This window comes from Schistocerca gregaria, chromosome 7, assembly GCF_023897955.1.
Source record: "Schistocerca gregaria isolate iqSchGreg1 chromosome 7, iqSchGreg1.2, whole genome shotgun sequence".
In the NCBI taxonomy this organism is placed as follows: Eukaryota; Metazoa; Arthropoda; class Insecta; order Orthoptera; family Acrididae; genus Schistocerca; species Schistocerca gregaria.
This window is the reverse complement of record NC_064926.1, coordinates 323,175,853-323,194,263: the sequence shown is the minus strand read 5'-3', so window position 1 is coordinate 323,194,263 and position 18,411 is coordinate 323,175,853. Positions and strand designations below refer to the sequence as shown.

The following is an 18,411-nucleotide window of genomic DNA, read 5'->3' as shown; positions in this document are numbered from 1 at the left end:
CATGATTCCAGAATGAGATTTTCGCTCTGCAGCGGAGTGTGCGCTGATATGAAACTGGAAGGAGACGAGGTACTGGCAGAATTGAAGCTGTGAGGACGGGTCTTGAGGCGTGCTTGGGTAGCTCAGTTGGTAGCCGGCACGGTAACTGATAGTGTTCAGTCAGGGGGTTAGCTGCCCTCTGCAATAAAAAAAAAACTGAGTCAACGGATCAACACTGAACTTGAACGGGTGTCATGGGACATACGCACCGAACAAATGCACCGAGCAATATCGAACAAAATGAGAATAAAAAAGTTGGCAGAGCACTTTACCGCAAAAGGCAAAGGTCCAGAGTTCGAGTCTCGGTCCGGCACACAGTTTTAATCTGTCAGGAAGTTTCATTTTGATCATGTCGAGAATCACAAGTAACACTAATGCTATCGATGGAAATCATCTCAGTTGTATTGTTAAGCATTTCTTGTGTTACGACCGTTCTCATCCGTAGTTACCTGAAGATATTCTACAAAAGAAACAACTATTATTTTGTATTAACATAAATTACCTGCCTAACAGGGCAGGCAGCAATCTGCGGTTCTTAGCTGATGATGCAGTGGTGTACGAGAAGAAGTCGAAGATGACTGACTGTAGACTGTAGGATGATATAAGATGATAGTGTCGAAGTTCCATGCGGCTTTTCGCGGATGATGCTGTAGTATACAGAGAAGTTGCAGCATTAGAAAATAGCAGCGAAATGCAGGAAGATCTGTAGCGGATAGGCATTTGGTGCAGGGAGTGGCAACTGACCTTTAACATAGACAAATGTAATGTATTGCGAATACATAGAAAGAAGGATCCTTTATTGTATGATTATATGATAACGGAACAAACACTGTTAACAGTTACTTCTGTAAAATATCTGGGAGTATGCGTACGGAACCATTTGAAGTGGAATGAACATATAAAATTAATTGTTGGTAAGGCGGGTGCCAGGTTAAGATTCATTGCGAGATTCCTTAGAAAATGTAGTCCATCAGCAAGGGAGGTGGCTTACAAAACACTCGTTCGACCTATACTTGAGTATTGTTCATCAGTGTGGGATCCGTACCAGATCGGGTTGACGGAAGAGATAGAGAAGATCCAAAGAAAAACGGCGCGTTTCATCGCAGGGTTATTTGGTAAGCGTGATAGCGTTACGGAGATGTGTAGCAAACTCAAGTGTCAGACTCTGCAAGAAAGGCGCTCTGAAATGCATTGTAGCTTGCTGTCCAGGTTTCGAGAGGGTGCGTTTCTGGATGAGGTATCGAATATATTACTTCCCCCAACTTATACCTCCCAAGGAGATCACGAATGTAAAATTAGAGAGATTCGAGCGCGCACGGTGGCTTTCCGGCAGTCATTCTTCCCGCGAACCATACGCGACTGGAACAGGAATGGGAGGTAATGACAGTGTCACATAAAGTGCCCTCAGCCACACACCGTTGGGTGGCTTGCGGGGTATAAATGTAGTTGTAGATGTAGATGTAGATGAGATTTCCAGTTGGTATAATGAATGGAAGCTGGCTCTAAATGTAGAAAAATGTAAGTTAATGTGGATGAGCAGGAAAAACAAACCCGTAATGTTCGGATACAGTATTACCATTGCCCAGCGCGACACACTGAAGTCGTTGAAATACCTGGACTCAAGGTTGAAAGCGGTATGAAGTGGAACGAGCATGTGATGATTGTCGTATGGAAGGCAAATAGTCGACTTCGCTTTATTGGCAGAAGTTAGGAAACTGTGGTTCAGCTGCAAACGAGTCCACATGTAGTATGCCAGTGCGACCTGTTCTTGAGTACTGCTCGAGTGTTTGGGATCCACACCAGATAGGACTGAAGGAAGACGTCAAAGCAATTTAGAGGCGGGCTGCTAGATTTGTTACCGGTAGGTTCGAACAACAAACAAGTATTACAGAGATGCTTCGGGAACTCAAATCGGAATCCCTGGAATGTAGGCGAAGTTTTTTTCCAGGAATACTATTGCGAAAAGTTAGAGAACCGGCATTTGAAGCTGCGGCAGAACGATGCCACTGTTGCCAATATACATTTCTCTTAAGGACCACGAAAAAAAAAAAGAAATTTGGGCTCATATGCAGGCATATCTGAGAGTGGAACAGGAAAGGAAATGATTAGTAGTGTCCAGGGTACCCTTCGCCTAGCAAGGTACGGTGGCTTGCGGAGTATGTATGTAAATGTAGCACATCCACATGTGTAATAATGCAGCTGAGACAATTTTTATCAATCATTAACATTAATGCAATGCCACTGCTTCAGAAAACACGATTATATAAAAAAAGATGAGTTCTGTAGATTAATTTTGACGTATTTTTGTAGTACTTAGGCACTTTTCGAAGTACTAATGGAAGGACGAGAAGCATTCGTCAATTGTTGATGAACGATATTTTTCTAGTACTATGCGTACTTTAATCACAGTATTTTATTTCTATATTTAATCACAACAAGCTGTTCAGTTACAGCTTGATTCTGAAGTACCACATTGTCTACATTTATTTTTAAACGTGAATTTTATGGTCTACTAAAACAGCAGTTATTAGGTATCCTGAGTCAAGATGTGAAGACAGTCTAAGGTATCTTCAACAGAAAAGTGGGAAAAGAAGAAGCCTATAGAGAGACAGTACGAAAGGAAAATGGAAATGATCGAATGGCGTCAGTGGCCGGGAGTTCCTAGGCGGGAAGTTCGGCCACCAAGTGCAAGTCTTATTGAGTGCGACGCCACGTTGGGCGACGTGCACGTCGACAATTGGAATGAAATGATGATGAGGATACCACGACACCCAATCTCTGAGGGGAGAAAATCTCCCAGCCCAGCCGGGAATCGAACCCGGGCCCCCATGCGTCGTATTTCAACGCTCTGACCTTTCAGCTAATGGGTCGGACAGTACGATAGGAAAGCGTGCATGCTGTGTTAACAGAAAAATAAGGAACTGGAAGAATATACGGTTATACTGACCTAGTTTTGGAAGTCAAGAGCAGCAGATTAAGATGGTGTGTAATTTAGAGCGAATGTCAGAGGATACATCTACAGAGAAAATCCAGGTGGCATAAGGCACAAAGAAAGAACACGGGAACGATGACGGATGATTTGGAGAAAGCTGGGACCGAGCAAAAGATGGTCAACATTGGGCTGCGACCATAAGAGAGGCCAAGGCCCTACATTGGCTGTAGCGCCAAGTAAGAAGTAAGTACATAAGTAAGTACACTGACCTTTGGACGGTTGCATCTGCTTACAGGTTGTACCCAAACACCACTGACAACATTTTGAAATTTGTCAAGGAACATTTTCATGTAAGAAACTCGCGACGTCCAGTGACTTGTTACAGAGTAAAATCGTAATTATGATTTTTACCCAAGGTAATCAGCTCCTGTGAAAAACTGTAAAGGCCGGCCGGAGTTGCCGTGCGGTTCTAGGCGCTACAGTCGGGAACCGCGAGACGTGTTTGACTCGAACAGAAAAATAAAATGTGAATGAAATTCATCTATAGCTACATGTCTTCTCTGCAATTCACAATTAAGTGCCTGACAGAGAGTTCTTTAAGCAGTTTCTGTACTGTTCCACTCTAGAACAGCGCGCAGTAAAAGCGAACATTTAAACCTTTCACTGCGATCTCTGATTCCTTTTATTTTATTACGGTGATGATTTCTCCCTATGTAGGTGGGCGCAAATAAAATCTTTTCTCATTCTCGGGAGAAAGTTTGTTACTGTAACGCCATGAAAGGATCTTGCCGGAAAAGAAAACGTCTTTGTTTTAATGATTGCCAACCCAACTCGTTTATCGTATCCGCGAGACTGTCTTCCGAGTTTCATGCTAATATAAAACTGGCTGTTCTCCTTTGAAAGTTTTGGATGTCCTCCGTCAGTTCTTTATGTTACGGACCAAACACTGCGCAGGAATTCTCCAGAAGAGGACGGAAAAGCGTAATGTAAGCACTCTGTTTATTAGATCTGTTAATCTTCAAGGTGTTCTGCCAATAAAGCGCAGACTTTCATTCTATTTCCCCACAATATTATCTGTGTGACCGTTCCAATTTAAGTTATTCGTAATTGTAATCCCTAAGTACTTCCCTGAATAGATGACCTTTAGATCTGTGTGTGAACCGAAAGTTAACAGATTCCTTTTAGTACCTACGTGGATGAAATCACTTTTCAATATTTAGAATGAATTGTCACTTTTCGCACCATGCAGGTATCTTGTCTAAAACTGTTTGCAATTGGTTTTTGGTTTTGATCTACTGATGACTTTACTAAACAGTAAATGAAAGCGTCATCCGTAAATAAACTAAGAGGCCTACACCCCTAAATCATTCATTTGGATTAGGACCAGCAGAGGGCATATAACACATCCTTGGGGAATGCTAGATACCACTTTTGTTTTACTCTACGACTTTCTATCAGTTACTGGGAATTGTGACCTTTGTAACAGAAAATGACGAATCAAGTCGCACAACTGAGACAATTCTGCATGGGCACCCAGTCTGGTAAGAAGCAGCTTTTAAGTAGTGGTATCAAAAGCCTTCTTGAAATCTAGTTAAATTGGATCAATATGTGATTCTCTGTGGATAAAGCTCATTACTTAGTGTGAATGAAGTTAGTTGTGATTCAAAATAACAACATTTTCTGAGTCCGTGCTGACGATAGTCAATAGATAGTTTGTTTTCGAGATAATTCATAATATAGCACCCAGTGTAAGTTTCATGACCTTGCTGTAAATCGACGTTAGCGATATGGGTCTAATTCAACAGATTATTCATATTTCCTTTCTTGGGTATTGGCGTGACCTGTGCAACTTTACAGTCTTTATGTTTGTGTATTACTCGGAAAATACTCGTTATGCAGAAGCTGCAGTCACGGACAGAGCATGATGAAATATGTCTCAATGAATTTATTGAATTATAAATACCTGAGAATCTGTATGCAAACAGTGTTATGGTGGGTGGAGTGCGATAGTGACCGCCTACTCAATAGAGATGGCTCAAATGGCTTTGAGCACTATGGGACTTAACACCTGAGGTCATCAGTCCCCTAGAACATAGAACTACTTAAACCTAACCAACCTAAGGACATCACACACATCCATGCAGGAGACAGGATTCGAACCTGCGACCGTAGCGGTCGCTCGGTTCCAGACTGAAGCGCTTAGAACCGCTCGGCAACACCGGCCGGCTATTCAAGAGAAACATCTACATCCGACCATCCAACTTAGATGTCTTATCTTTGCCCTGAGTAAAGACGCTACAGGTAGGCCGAAATGTTGGTTTATTTGAGAATTTTAAGTATTTTAAGGACATACAGCAGCGTATCCAAAAGAATTTGAATGAGGTTGGATTTTCCAACTCCTCCTTGTCTCACATCAATCAGTAACTGTGATTTCACAGAGTTTTAAGGTCCAATTTTTCCCTGATACTACCCAACTGAGCTATTGTGCAATCATTCTCTTGCTCTCCTCCTCCCCCACTCGTATTTTTCTATTACGTATTAAAATTGGCATAGCTTTTTAGTTATTTGACGTCAGTAAACAGTGCACATTCAACTAGAGCAACGTTTTGTTCTCTATGGTGCCGAGAGGAACTTCAACTTTTGCTGTGTTGCCATTACGGTGATAAATATCTGAAAAAACAAGTAATAAATCAAATAAAAGGCGATCTGTGGCATTTTGACTGTACACAAAATCCTAACGACCGCTGCCTCCCTTGTAGGCTATGCCTGCGCTTGCTTATTCGATGCAGGTTACGTACTACTTTCACCTAATGCTTGATAGAGAGATTAGAATGTAAAGACCACTCAGATGGTGAAGACATTAGATACTGACCGCAAGATCAGAAAGCATATGGATGGGGATGGGAATTAAAATAACCATCGCTGCATGCACCTTAGGTGAATGAAACTAAAGAAAACCTAAATATTGATGGCCAGGTGGTGATGTGGTGATTCAGACCACCCTCCTCCAGACGTTGGATCCAGTGTCTTTAATTGTTGCGCCAGTTTTCCCTGAGAGATCGTGCTCGGTTCTGTCTTTTAATTCATTATCAGGTGCATACTAAGCTTTCATTCATCGGCTGTAATAATAAAGCGGCTGCAATAAGTCGGATCTGCTGCAAGCTCCACGAGAGCACCACATAACGTGTGAAAGACTATTATTTTGTTGGACTACACTGCTGGAAGAAGATACAACAAACTTAAAAACAATCTCATATTATTGACATGTGAGGGGACAGGTAGTTAATGATAGCAGAAGAACACGATAAAAAATTCAGACCAAATAAAGTGCACATGTCACGTCATAGTAAAGGGTACCGAAATAGTCGTATCAGTAACACAGAGAACTTCCCTCTGGCGGCAACGCATGCATGTATTCTCGAATTCAGAAATGCCTATTGAGGTGCTGATTTTTTTTTTTTTTTTTTTTGGTCGTCAGTCTACTGACTGGTTTGATGCGGCCCGCCACGAATTCCTTTCCTGTTGTAACCTCTTCATCTCAGAGTAGCACTTGCAACCTACGTCCTCAATTATTTGCTTAACGTATTCCAATCTCTGTCTTCCTCTACAGTTTTTGCTCTCTACAGCTCCCTCTAGTACCATGGAAGTCATTCCCTCATGTCTTAGCAGATGTCCTATCATCCTGTCCCTTCTCCTTGTTAGTGTTTTCCACATATTCCTTTCCTCTCCGATTCTGCGTAGAACCTCCTCATTCCTTGCCTTATCAGTCCACCTAATTTTCAACATTCGTCTATAGCACCACATCTCAAATGCTTTGATTCTCTTCTGTTCCGGTTTTCCCACTGTCCATGTTTCACTACCATACAATGCTGTACTCCAGACGTACATCCTCAGAAATTTCTTCCTCAAATTAAGGCCGATATTTGATATTAGTAGACTTCTCTTGGCCAGAAATGTCTTTTTTGTCATAGCGAGTCTCTTTTTGACGTCCTCCTTGCTCCGTCCGTCATTGGTTATTTTACTGCCTAGGTAGCAGAATTCCTTAACTTCATTGATTTCGCTGTTCTCATTTCTACTACTTCTCATTACCTTCGTCTTTCTCCGATTTACTCTCAAACCATACTGTGTACTCATTAGACTGTTCATTCCGTTCAGCAGATCATTTAATTCTTCTTCACTTTCACTCAGGATAGCAATGTCATCAGCGAATCGTATCATTGATATCCTTTCACCTTGTATTTTAATTCCACTCCTGAACCTTTCTTTTATTTCCATCATTGCTTCCTCGATGTACAGATTGAAGAGTAGGGGCGAAAGGCTACAGCCTTGTCTTACTCCCTTCTTAATACGGGCATTTCGTTCTTGATCGTCCACTCTTATTATTCCCTCTTGGTTGTTGTACATATTGTATATGACCCGTCTCTCTCTATAGCTTACCCCTACTTTTTTCAGAATCTCGAACAGCTTGCACCATTTTATATTGTCGAACGCTTTTTCCAGGTCGACAAATCCTATGAACGTGTCTTGATTTTTCTTTAGGCTTGCTACCATTATTAGCCGTAACGTCAGAATTGCCTCTCTCGTGCCTTTACTTTTCCTAAAGCCAAACTGATCGTCACCTAGCGCATTCTCAATTTTCTTTTCCATTCTTCTGTATATTATTCTTGTAAGCAGCTTCGATGCATGAGCTGTTAAGCTGTTTGTGCGATAATTCTCGCACTTCTCAGCTCTTGTCGGCTTCGGAGTAGTGTGGATGATGCTTTACCGAAAGTCAGATGGTATGTCGCCAGACTCATATATTCTACACACCAACGTGAATAGTCGTTTTGTTGCCACTTCCCCTAATGATTTTAGAAATTCTGATGGAATGTTATCTATCCCTTCTGCCTTATTTGACCGTATGTCCTCCAAAGCTCTTTTAAATTCCGATTCTAATACTGGATCCCCTATCTCTTCTAAATCGACTCCTGTTTCTTCTTCTATCACATCAGACAAATCTTCACCCTCATAGAGGCTTTCAATGTATTCTTTCCACCTATCTGCTCTCTCCTCTGCATTTAACAGTGGAATTCCCGTTGCACTCTTAATGTTACCACCGTTGCTTTTAATGTCGCCAAAGGTTGTTTTGACTTTCCTGTATGCTGAATCTGTCGTTCCGACAATCATATCTTTTTCGATGTCTTCACATTTTTCCTGCAGCCATTTCGTCTTAGCTTCCATGCACTTCCTATTTGTTTCATTCCTCAGCGACTTGTATGTCTGTATTGCTGATTTTCCCGGATCATGTTTGTACTTCCTCCTTTCATCAATCAACTGAAGTATTTCTTCTGTTACCCCTGGTTTCTTCGCAGCTACCTTCTTTGTACCTATGTTTTCCTTCCCAACTTCTGTGATGGCCCTTTTTAGAGATGTCCATTCCTCTTCAACTGTGTTGCCTACTGCGCTATTCCTTATTGTTGTATCTATAGCGCTAGAGAACTTCAAACGTTTCTCGTCATTCCTCAGAACTCCCGTATCCCACTTCTTAGCGTACTGATTCTTCCTGACTAATGTCTTGAACTTTAGCCTACTCTTCATCACTACTATATTGTGATCTGAGTCTATATCTGCTCCTGGGTACGCCTTACAATCCAGTAACTGATTTCGGACTCTCTGTCTGATCATGATGTAATCTAATTCAAATCTTCCCGTATCTCCCGGCCTTTTCCAAGTATACCTCCTCCTCTTGTGTTTCTTGAACAGGGTATTCGCTATTACTAGCTGAAATACACACATCAAAAATAGTTTTGCATCACCCCGGTTCCCAGAACTCCTGAAGGTAGACGTTGACAGTGGATATTATATCGCAGACACAGTCCATTTGACTGTTCAGAGATGTCACTAAAACCTCCCAAAGATGTAAACAAGCATGCATGAGCAGCGACTATTAGACGTAGGGGGTCCGACAGCCGATCAGTTCCAGTCATTCCACCAGGAATGAGGCACACGCTCGTGTTGTCAGTAATTCAATCGTGCCTAGATGGTCAATACCGCGGTTCGCATTGTTACTTTGTTCCAGGAAGAGCTCTCAACAAGGGAAGTGTTCAGGCGGTTCGGCATGTTCGGACATGGAGGAGTTACAGAGAGACAGGAATAGTCGATGAAATGCCTCGCTGAGGCCGCCCAACTACTACTGCAGTGAATGAGCGCTACCTACGTTTTATGGCTCGGAGGATCCCTGGCAGCAACGCCACCACCTTGAATAATGTTTTTCGTGCAGCCACACGTCGTCGTGTCATGACTCAAACTGTGCGCAATAGACTGCATTATGCTCATCTTCACTCCCGACGTCCATGGCGAGGTCCATCTGGGCAACCACAACACCATGCAGCACGGTACAGATGGACCCAAAATCAATCCGAATGGACTGCTCAGGATTGCCATCACGTTCTCTTCACTGATGAGTGTCGCATATGCCTTCAACCAGACAATCGTCGGAGACGTGTTTGTAAGCAACCCGGTCAGGCTGAACGCCTTAGACGCACTGTCCAGCAAGTGCAACAAGGTGGAGTGTCCCTGTTTTTTTGGGGTGGTATTATGTGGTGCCGACGTACGCCGCTGGTGGTCGTGCAAGGCGCCGTAACGGTTGTACGATACGTGAATGCCATCCTCCGACAGATAGCGCAACCATATCGGCAGCATATCGGAGAGACATTCGTCTTCATGGATGATAATTCGCGCCCCCATCGTGCACATCTCGTGAATGACTTCCTTCAGGATAACGACACCGCTCGACTAGAGTGGCCAGCATTTTCTCCAGACATGAACTCTATCGAACGTGCCTGGGGTAGATTGAAAAGGGCTGTTTATGGACGACGTGAACCACCAACCACTCTGAGGGATCTACGGCGAATCGCCGTGGAGGAGTGGGACAATCTGGACCAACAGTGTCTTGATGAACTTGTGGATAGTATGGCACGACGAATACAGGCATGCATCAATGCAAGACGACGTGCTACTGTGTGTTAGAGATACCGGTGTGTACAGCAATCTGGACCACCACCTCTGAAAGTCTCGCTGTATGGCGGTAGAACATGCAATGTGTGTGTTTTTCATGAGCAATAAGAAGGGCAGAAATGATGTTTATGTTGATCTCTACTGTACAGAACCTCAGAACTGAGGTGATGCAAAACTTTTTTTCATGTTTGTATAATATCCAAAGAGCCTTGCATCTTTTGTTGCAGGCCCTGAAGAACAAGTAAGTGCCTGATTCATCATGTCCCGAATGTATTCAATTGCTGATACATCTGGTGATCTTACTACTCAGGGCAGCTCTAATACATCCCGATGAACACCTTGCGTTGCAGGAGCTGTTAGTGGACGAGCAATGTCCTGCTGACAAATCACATCACCTTCCTGCCTAAGAAAGCAGTAGCAGAGGGAGAACAGCTTGTTCATTTTAGAGGGCACTGGTTACTTTACCCTGCAGTAATGCCAAATGTGACCGTGAGTTACAGCTGACGCCCTCCACAGAATGAAGGCTGTGATGAGACCCCTGTGTGACCCCAGTGTCGTGGGCGAATGCGCACTTGAACAGATAGCTCGCCAGGTCTACGCTATACGCGTGTACGTCCATCACTCGCGTGCAGACAGAACCTATTCTCACCGCAGAAGACAACAGAGCGCCATTTCACTCTCCAGTAAAGTCTTTCACTACACCAGAAATGGTTCAGTTGGCTCTGAGCACTATGGGACTCAACATCTGAGGTCATCAGTCCCCTAGAACTTAGAAGTACTTAACTAACTAACCTAAGGACATGACCCACATCCATGCCCGAGGCAGGATTCGAACCTGCGGCCGCCCTGCTGGTCGCCCTGTGGGTCGATCTTGACGTCTTCCTGTCCTATGCAGATGTCCAGAACCTGGTCTACTGGAGTGGAAATGTTCAACAGACCACTGTTGAAAGCAGCGACACACCAGCGATAGATTGTGCCCAAGATGAGGAGCAATCGGTCGATATTACCATTCAATTTACATTAGGTCCATAATGCTACCCCTTTCAAATCGCTGAAGCTGTTCAACAGGTATACGTAATCGTCGGCAGGGCATGGTTGTACCCTAGAATTAATGTTGCACACACAGTTCACCACAAAACTCAGCGCAGCTACTGCATGCAGAGTCAAAACAGAGGGTGCCTCCTGTGCGCCATTTTCCGGTAGTGTACAGTACTATCAATGTGTCGAAATAGTGCATGACTTTGGTAAGAGGATTATGGTTCCTGCGGTTTCTCGTGTACAAACTGAACTATGATGTTCAATTTAAGGTTGCATCGCCAAATCTAAATTTCATCCGCTCTCCTGCGAAGAATTTAGCCCTTTATTGGAAGATAGTGCTCCCTCTCTGGTTCTGTGTTTTAGGAACCAGATAATTCGCCCAATTAAGGAGATGTTAAATTATAGTTTAACCAATCACATTATGCCTCATTTGTCACAGACGACAGATATTGATTAAATGAATAAAACAGATGAAAGACGACGTTTAGCATATATCCTTTTCAATGCAGTCACTGAATGTCATTATAACAGAACTATGTTCGTGTTGGCCGCGCGGGATTAGCCGAGCGGTCTGAGGCGCTGCAGTCATGCACTGTGCGGCTGGTTCCGGCGGAGGTTCGAGTCCTTCCTCGGTCATGGGTGTGTGTGTTTGTCCTTAGGATACTTTAGGCTAAGTAGTGTGTAAGCTTAGGGACTGATGACCTTAGCAGTTAAGTCCCATAAGATTTCACACACATTTGAACATATGTTCGTGTTGTACATGAACTTTAAGTTTTGGTTCGGAGAGTGATACACGATTTGCTATCACTATCCAAGCCTCTTATTTACAAATTCCTGGGGGTGTACTGATATATGGTGTTTCTGTGGTGTACTTCAAAGGCATTTGTGAAATTTTCATTCCAAACTCTTAATCCTTCCTTTTCCCGTAACTTCTCTTTTCCCGGTGCCTCGGATGCCACTCTTCCTACGCCTTCTTTAACACTCATCTATTCTTTCTCTACATCCTGAATAGCTGGAGTGCCTAGCAAATCTTTGTGCAGCAAGTATTCTGCTGATTTCAGACATCGACGGCGGTGGCGTCGATCCTGTACCAGCTGTCGCAACACCCAGAGGAGCAGGAGCGGCTGCACCGTGAGGTGGAAGCAGTGCTGCCAATTGCGGGGCAGCCTGTTAGCGCCCAGCAGCTGGACCAGCTGCTCTACCTCAAGGCCTGCATCAAGGAGACCCTCAGGTAATGTACATCTGCTGCCGTCCTCATCTCTCTCGTAAAGTTCTGCTCGAAAAATAATACCGTGAAATCAAGAGACGTATCGGAATTTCTAAAACCATTGGGTGAAGTTCCAACAAAATGACTGTTTATGTTGGTGTGTAGAATGTATGAGACTGGCATTATACCATATGATTTACCACACAATTGTGAAGGTTACAAGAGCCGACGAGTGCGAGAATTGTCACAAAAGCAGATTAACAACTCAAGCATCAAAGCTGCTGACAAAAATAAGAATGGAAAAGAATATTGAGGAGCAGTTTGGCTTTAGGAAAGGTAAAGGAATCAGAGAGGCAAATGTGACGTTGCTGTTGATAATGGAAGCAAAACCGAAGAAAATCAAGACACGTTCATAGGATTGGTCGACATGGAGAAAGCGTTCGACAATGTCAAATGGTGATCTTTGAAATCGTAGGATAAATAGGGGTAAGCTACAGGGAAAGACGGGTAACATATGTACAAAAGCCAAGATGGAACAGTAAGACTGGAGGACCAAGAATGAAGGGCTCAGATTAAAAAGTGTTTAAGATAGAGATGCAGTCTTTCGCCGGTACTCTAATCTATCCATCGAAGAAGCAATGACGAAAATAAAAGGGGGGTTCAAGAGTGGAATTAAGATTCAAGGTGAAAGTATATCAATGATAATATTCTCTGATGACTTTGTTATCCTGAGTGAAAGTGAAGAAGATTACAGGAAGTTTTCAATGGAATGAACAATCTAATGATTACAGGATATGATTTGAGACTAAATCGAAGAAAGACGAAAGTAATGAGAAGTAGCAGATGAGAACAGTGAGAAACTTAACATTGTAATTGGTGATCACGATGATAGGGAATTCTGCTATCTAGGCAGGAAAATAGCCCATAATGGACGGAGCAAGGAGGATATAAAAAGCAGACTAGCACAGGCAAAAACGAATTAATGGCCATGAGAACTCTACTAGTATGTAGACCTTAATTTCAGGAAGAAATTTGTCAGAGTGTGAAAACGTACGTTTGGAGCACAGCATTGTATGGTAGTGTGTACTGTGGCAAAACCGGAAAGGAAAAGAATCGAAGCAACTCAGACGTGATGCTATAGAAGAATGTTGAAAATCAGGTGGACTGATAAGATAAGGGATGACGAGACTCTCCGCAGAATCAGCGAGGAAAGAAATACATGGAAAAAACTTTCAAACAGAACGGAAATGATGAAAGGACATGTGCTAAGACATCAGGCACTAAATTCTTTGGTACTAGAGCGAGCTGTAGAGTGTAAAAGCTGCAGACAGAGGCTGAAATACATCCAGCAAACAATTGAGGACATATTGAACATGCGCTACTCTGAGATAAAAAGGTTGGCTCAGAAGAGAATTTGTAGCGGGTTGCATTAAACCACTTAGAAGACTTATAACTTAAAAAAAAGCATACGTGAGTTATACTTGAAGTTTCACTCCATTACAAACGGGTATGACAGAGATGTTAAGTTTTTTGCCTTTTTCCAACCATGCTATTTTATTATCAACCTACACATAGTGTTATTTACTCGTAAGTAATTATGTGTCATGTTGTTGTTGTGGTCTTCAGTCCTGAGACTGGTTTGATGCAGCTCTCCATGCTACTCTATTCTGTGCAAGTTTCTTCATCTCCCAGTACCTACTGCAACCTACATACTTCTGAATCTGCTTGGTGTATTCGTCTCTTGGTCTCCCTCTACCATTTTTACCCTCCACGCAGCCCTGCAATACTAAATTCGTGATCCCTTGATGCCTCTGAACATGTCCTACCAAATGATCCCTTCTTCTAGTCACGTTGTGCCACAGACTTCTCTTCTCCCCAATTCTATTCAATACCTCCTCATTAGTTATGTGATCTACCCATCTAATCTTCAGCATTCTTCTGTAGCACCACGTTTCAAAAGCTTCTATTCTCTTCTTGTCCAAACTATTTATCGTCCAAGTTTCACTTCCACACTCCATACAAATACTTTCAGAAACGACTTCCTGACACTTAAATCTGTACTCGCTGTTAACAAATTTCTCTTCTTCAGGAACGATTTCCTTGCCATTGCCAGTCTACATTTTATATCCTCTCTACTTCGACCATCATCAGTTATTTTCCTCCCCCAAATATCAAAACTCCTTTACTACTTTAAGTGTCTCATTTCCTAATCTAATTCCCTCAGCATCACCCGACTTAATTCGACTACATTCCAGTATCCTCGTTTTGATTTTGTTGATGTTCATCTTATATCCTCCTTTCAAGACACTGTTCATTCCGTTCAGCTGCTCTTCCAGGTCCTTTGCTGTCTCTGACAGAATTACAATGTCATCGGCGAACCTCAAAATTTTTATTTCTTCTCCATGGATTTTAATACCTACTCCGAATTTTTCTTTTGTTTCCTTTACTGCTTGCTCAATATACAGATTGAATAACATCGGGGAGAGGCTACAACTCTGTCTCACTCCCTTTCATGCCCCTCGACTCTCATAACTCCCATTTGGTTTCTGTACAAATTGTAAATAGCCTTTGGCCCCCTTATTTTACCCCTGCCACCTTCAGAATTTAAAAGAGAGTATTCCAGTCAACATTGTCAAAAGCTTTCTCTAAGTCTACGAATGCTAGAAACGTAGGTTTGCCTTTCCTTAATCTTTCTTCTAAGATAAGTCGTAGGGTCGGTATTGCCTCACGTGTTCCAATATTTCTACGGAATCCAAACTAATCTTCCCCGAGGTCGGCTTCTATCAGTTTTTCCATTTGTCTGTATAGAATTCGTGTTAGTATTTTGCAGCTGTGACTGATATTTTGGTAATTTTCACATCTGTCACAACCTACTTTATTTGGGATTGGAATTATTATATTCTTCTTGACGTCTGAGGGTATTTCGACTGTATCATGCATCTTGCTCACTAGATGATAGAGTTTTGTTAGGACTGGATCTGCCAGGGTTGTCAGTAGTTCTAATGGAATTTTGTCTACTCCCGGGACTTGTTTCGTTTCAGGTCTTTCAGTGCTCTGTCAAACTCTTCACGCAGTATCATGTTTCCCATTTCATCTTCAGTACATCCTCTTCTATTTCCATGATATTGTCCTCTAGAACATCGCCCCTGTGTAGACCCTCTATATACTACTTCCACCTTTCTGCTTTCCCTTCTTTGCTTAGAACTGGGTTTCCATCTGAGCTCTTGATACTCATGCAAGTAGTTCTCTTTTCTCCAAAGGTCTCTTTAATTTTCCTGTAGGCAATATCTATCTTACCCCTAGTGAGATAAGCCTCTACATCCTTACTGCTGAAACCCCACTGAAAGGGATCTGGCGCCTTTGGAGTGTATAGCGACCCAGTTTTTTGAATTTGAATATAATTCGAAGCAGCAAAGAGTCTTTACTCTTTTTCAGCCCTCCTATTTTGCGCCCTTCTATGAATTGATCACGGTGTGTGGAAAGGGGGTTGCAACATTGATACGTGTGTGAATAAAAGAGCAAAAGGTCTCCCTAAGACTCCAACAGTTCGACAACACCGTCGGTACCACAAGTGGAGTAATTTAAAAATGTACCTGTGCAGAGGTCGACATCAATGCAGTTGAGTGTCGCTCCACTGCTGTTCTTGTGCCTAAGCGCAAGCAACTCCTTCGACGCCTCCTTGGATTCAACATACCCACCGGCAGGAGCTAGAGTAGCAGCAGTGACCAATTAGATGGATGTGTCGAAGTCTCTATGCAGGTACATTTTTAAAATGTTCAACAAAAATGTGCGATTGTGTCTTAGATCGGCCCTATATCGTTTTATTCATGCATTGCCAATCCTGTATCCACCCGTGATCACCCACAGCATGCCGCACTAATCCACATTACAACACACATGAACTTCTGAGCTGGCCTTTCTTTCGTATGTGCCGACACCTTGCTGTTCGGAGTGTCGCCGAGGGTGAGGGTGACGTCGCAGAGTACCGCACCTTTGTACCATTACAGAGGAAGGTTATAGACACATTTGAGCCAAATCTGAAATTTCTCCATCGCAATCGGAGACAATTATGGGCCGCAAAGAGTGGCCGCGGGCTTAGAGGCGCCATGTCAGGGATTGCGTGGCCTCTGACGCCGGACGTTCGAGTTCTCCCTCGGGCATGGGTGTGTGTGTGTGTGTGTGTGTGTGTGTGTGTGTGTGTGTGTGTGTATGTGTTGCTCTTAGCGTAAGTTAGTTTAAGTAGTGTGTAAGTCTAGGAATCTCGGCAGTTTGATACAATCACGTGATTTAGAAAAAGTGCTTCTTCAATTGTGTTGCGCTGTATACTTTCAAGAATGATTCCAAAATCCGATCACTAAACCGGAATATCATCGAGGCTGAGATTTCTACAGGGTGTTACAAAAAGGTACTGCCAAACTTTCAGGAAACATTCCTCACACACAAGTAATGAAAACGCTTACTTTCCATGTTAGAGCTCATTTTATTAGTTATCTTCAAATCACATTAATCATGGAATGGAAACACACAGCAACAGAACGCACCAGTGTGACTTCGAACACTTTATTACAGGAAGTGTTCAAAATGTCCTCTGTTAGAGAGGATACATGCTTCCACCCTCCGTCGCATGGAATCCCTGACGCGCTGTTGCAGCCCTGGAGAATGGCGTATTTTATCACAGCCGTCTACAATATGAGCACGAAGAGTCTCTACATTTGGTACCGGGGTTGCGTAGACAAGAGCTTTCAAATACCCCCAAAAAAGAAAGTTAAGAGGGTGGAGGTCAGGAGAGCGTGGAGGCCATGGAATTGGTCCGCCTCTACCAATCCATCGGTCACCGAATCTGTTGTTGAGAAGCGTACGAACACTTCGACTGAAATGTGCAGGAGCTCCATCGTGCATGAACCACATGTTTTGTCGTACTTGTAAAGGCACATGTTCTAGCAGCACAGGTAGAGTATCCCGTATGAAATCATGGCGGTGAATCGAGGAAGTACATTACATACTGACGAAACTAAAATGAGCTCTAACATGGAAATTAAGCGTTTCCGGACACATGCCCACATAACATCTTTTCTTTATTTGTCTGTGAGGAATGTTTCCTGAAAGTTTGGCCGTACCTTTTAGTAACACCCTGTATACAAGGCGTCCAAATGGCTCCTAGCAGCTCCAGTCGACAGTCACCCCAACGAACAGGGTTATAGTTGAGAGTCATTAAGGAAAGTGAACACTAAAACATCACTCTGAAATTTGCGAGGACACAAATTCATTTTTTTTTTTTTTACTCTTCAGGTTTGTGACTTGTTTGATGTGGCCCGCTACGAATTGCTCTCATGTGTGAAACTTTTCAGGTTAGAGTAGCACTCGCAACCTAGGTCCTGGATTATCTGCTGTATGTACCCCACTCTGTCTTCCTCTGCAGTTTTTATCCTCTACAGCTCCCTCTAGTACAGTGGAAGTTATTCCCCGATGTCTTTACAGATGTCCTAGTATGAAGTTCCTTGTTGTCAGGGTTTCTCATATATTCCTTTCTTCGTCGATTCTGCGCAGAACCTCCTTAACAGTGCACCTAATTTTCAAGATTTTCCTGTAGCACAACATCTCAAACGCATCAGTTCTTCTCTGTTCTGGTTTTCCCACAGTCCATGTCTCACTGCCATACAATGCTGTGCCGCAAACGTACATTCAGAAATTTCTTCCTCAGATTAAATATTTGATAGTAGTAGACTACTCTTTGCCGGGAATACCCTTCTTGCCAGTGCTAGTCTGCTTTGGCTTGAATTGACCCTAACCAAGTCATTCACTTTTCTCCAACACCACCTGCTGTGAGGCCTCCTTTTACCGAACAAGTCAACGCTCACTAAACCACAACAATCTCTGAGAAAAACAGGAGAGTATCTAAGCACAATTCGACCCCAGCGCACAGCAACACACTTCCGGTTGCATTGTGGGCTGTTTGTGCCGGAAAAGTAACCTCGTTTTTCACGCATTATCACTGGGTCGATACGTCCGAAATGATAACCACTTCAAAACACGAATTCCGACCCAGAGGGTCCATGACCCACCACCTCAAACCTACGAGGGCTCATGGCCAGCGCCTCGTTTCCACGAGCTCACAAACCGCTGGCCTGTCAGCCAGTGAAATTGTGAAGTAGACTGCTGGTATCCTCATTGACCATTTTGTGCTCCTGCTTCCAACGGC

General features: G+C 43.1%; 1 protein-coding gene across 1 annotated transcript in view; it reads left to right on the top strand.

The window, feature by feature from the left end:
* Positions 1-18,411, top strand: part of LOC126281248 (probable cytochrome P450 301a1, mitochondrial) — a 232,663-nt gene that overhangs the window by 199,568 nt on the left and 14,684 nt on the right. Inside the window, exon 8 of the mRNA XM_049980042.1 lies at positions 12,067-12,236. Coding sequence (XP_049835999.1) covers positions 12,067-12,236 — 170 coding nt within the window. The remainder of the gene's footprint in view (positions 1-12,066; positions 12,237-18,411) is intronic.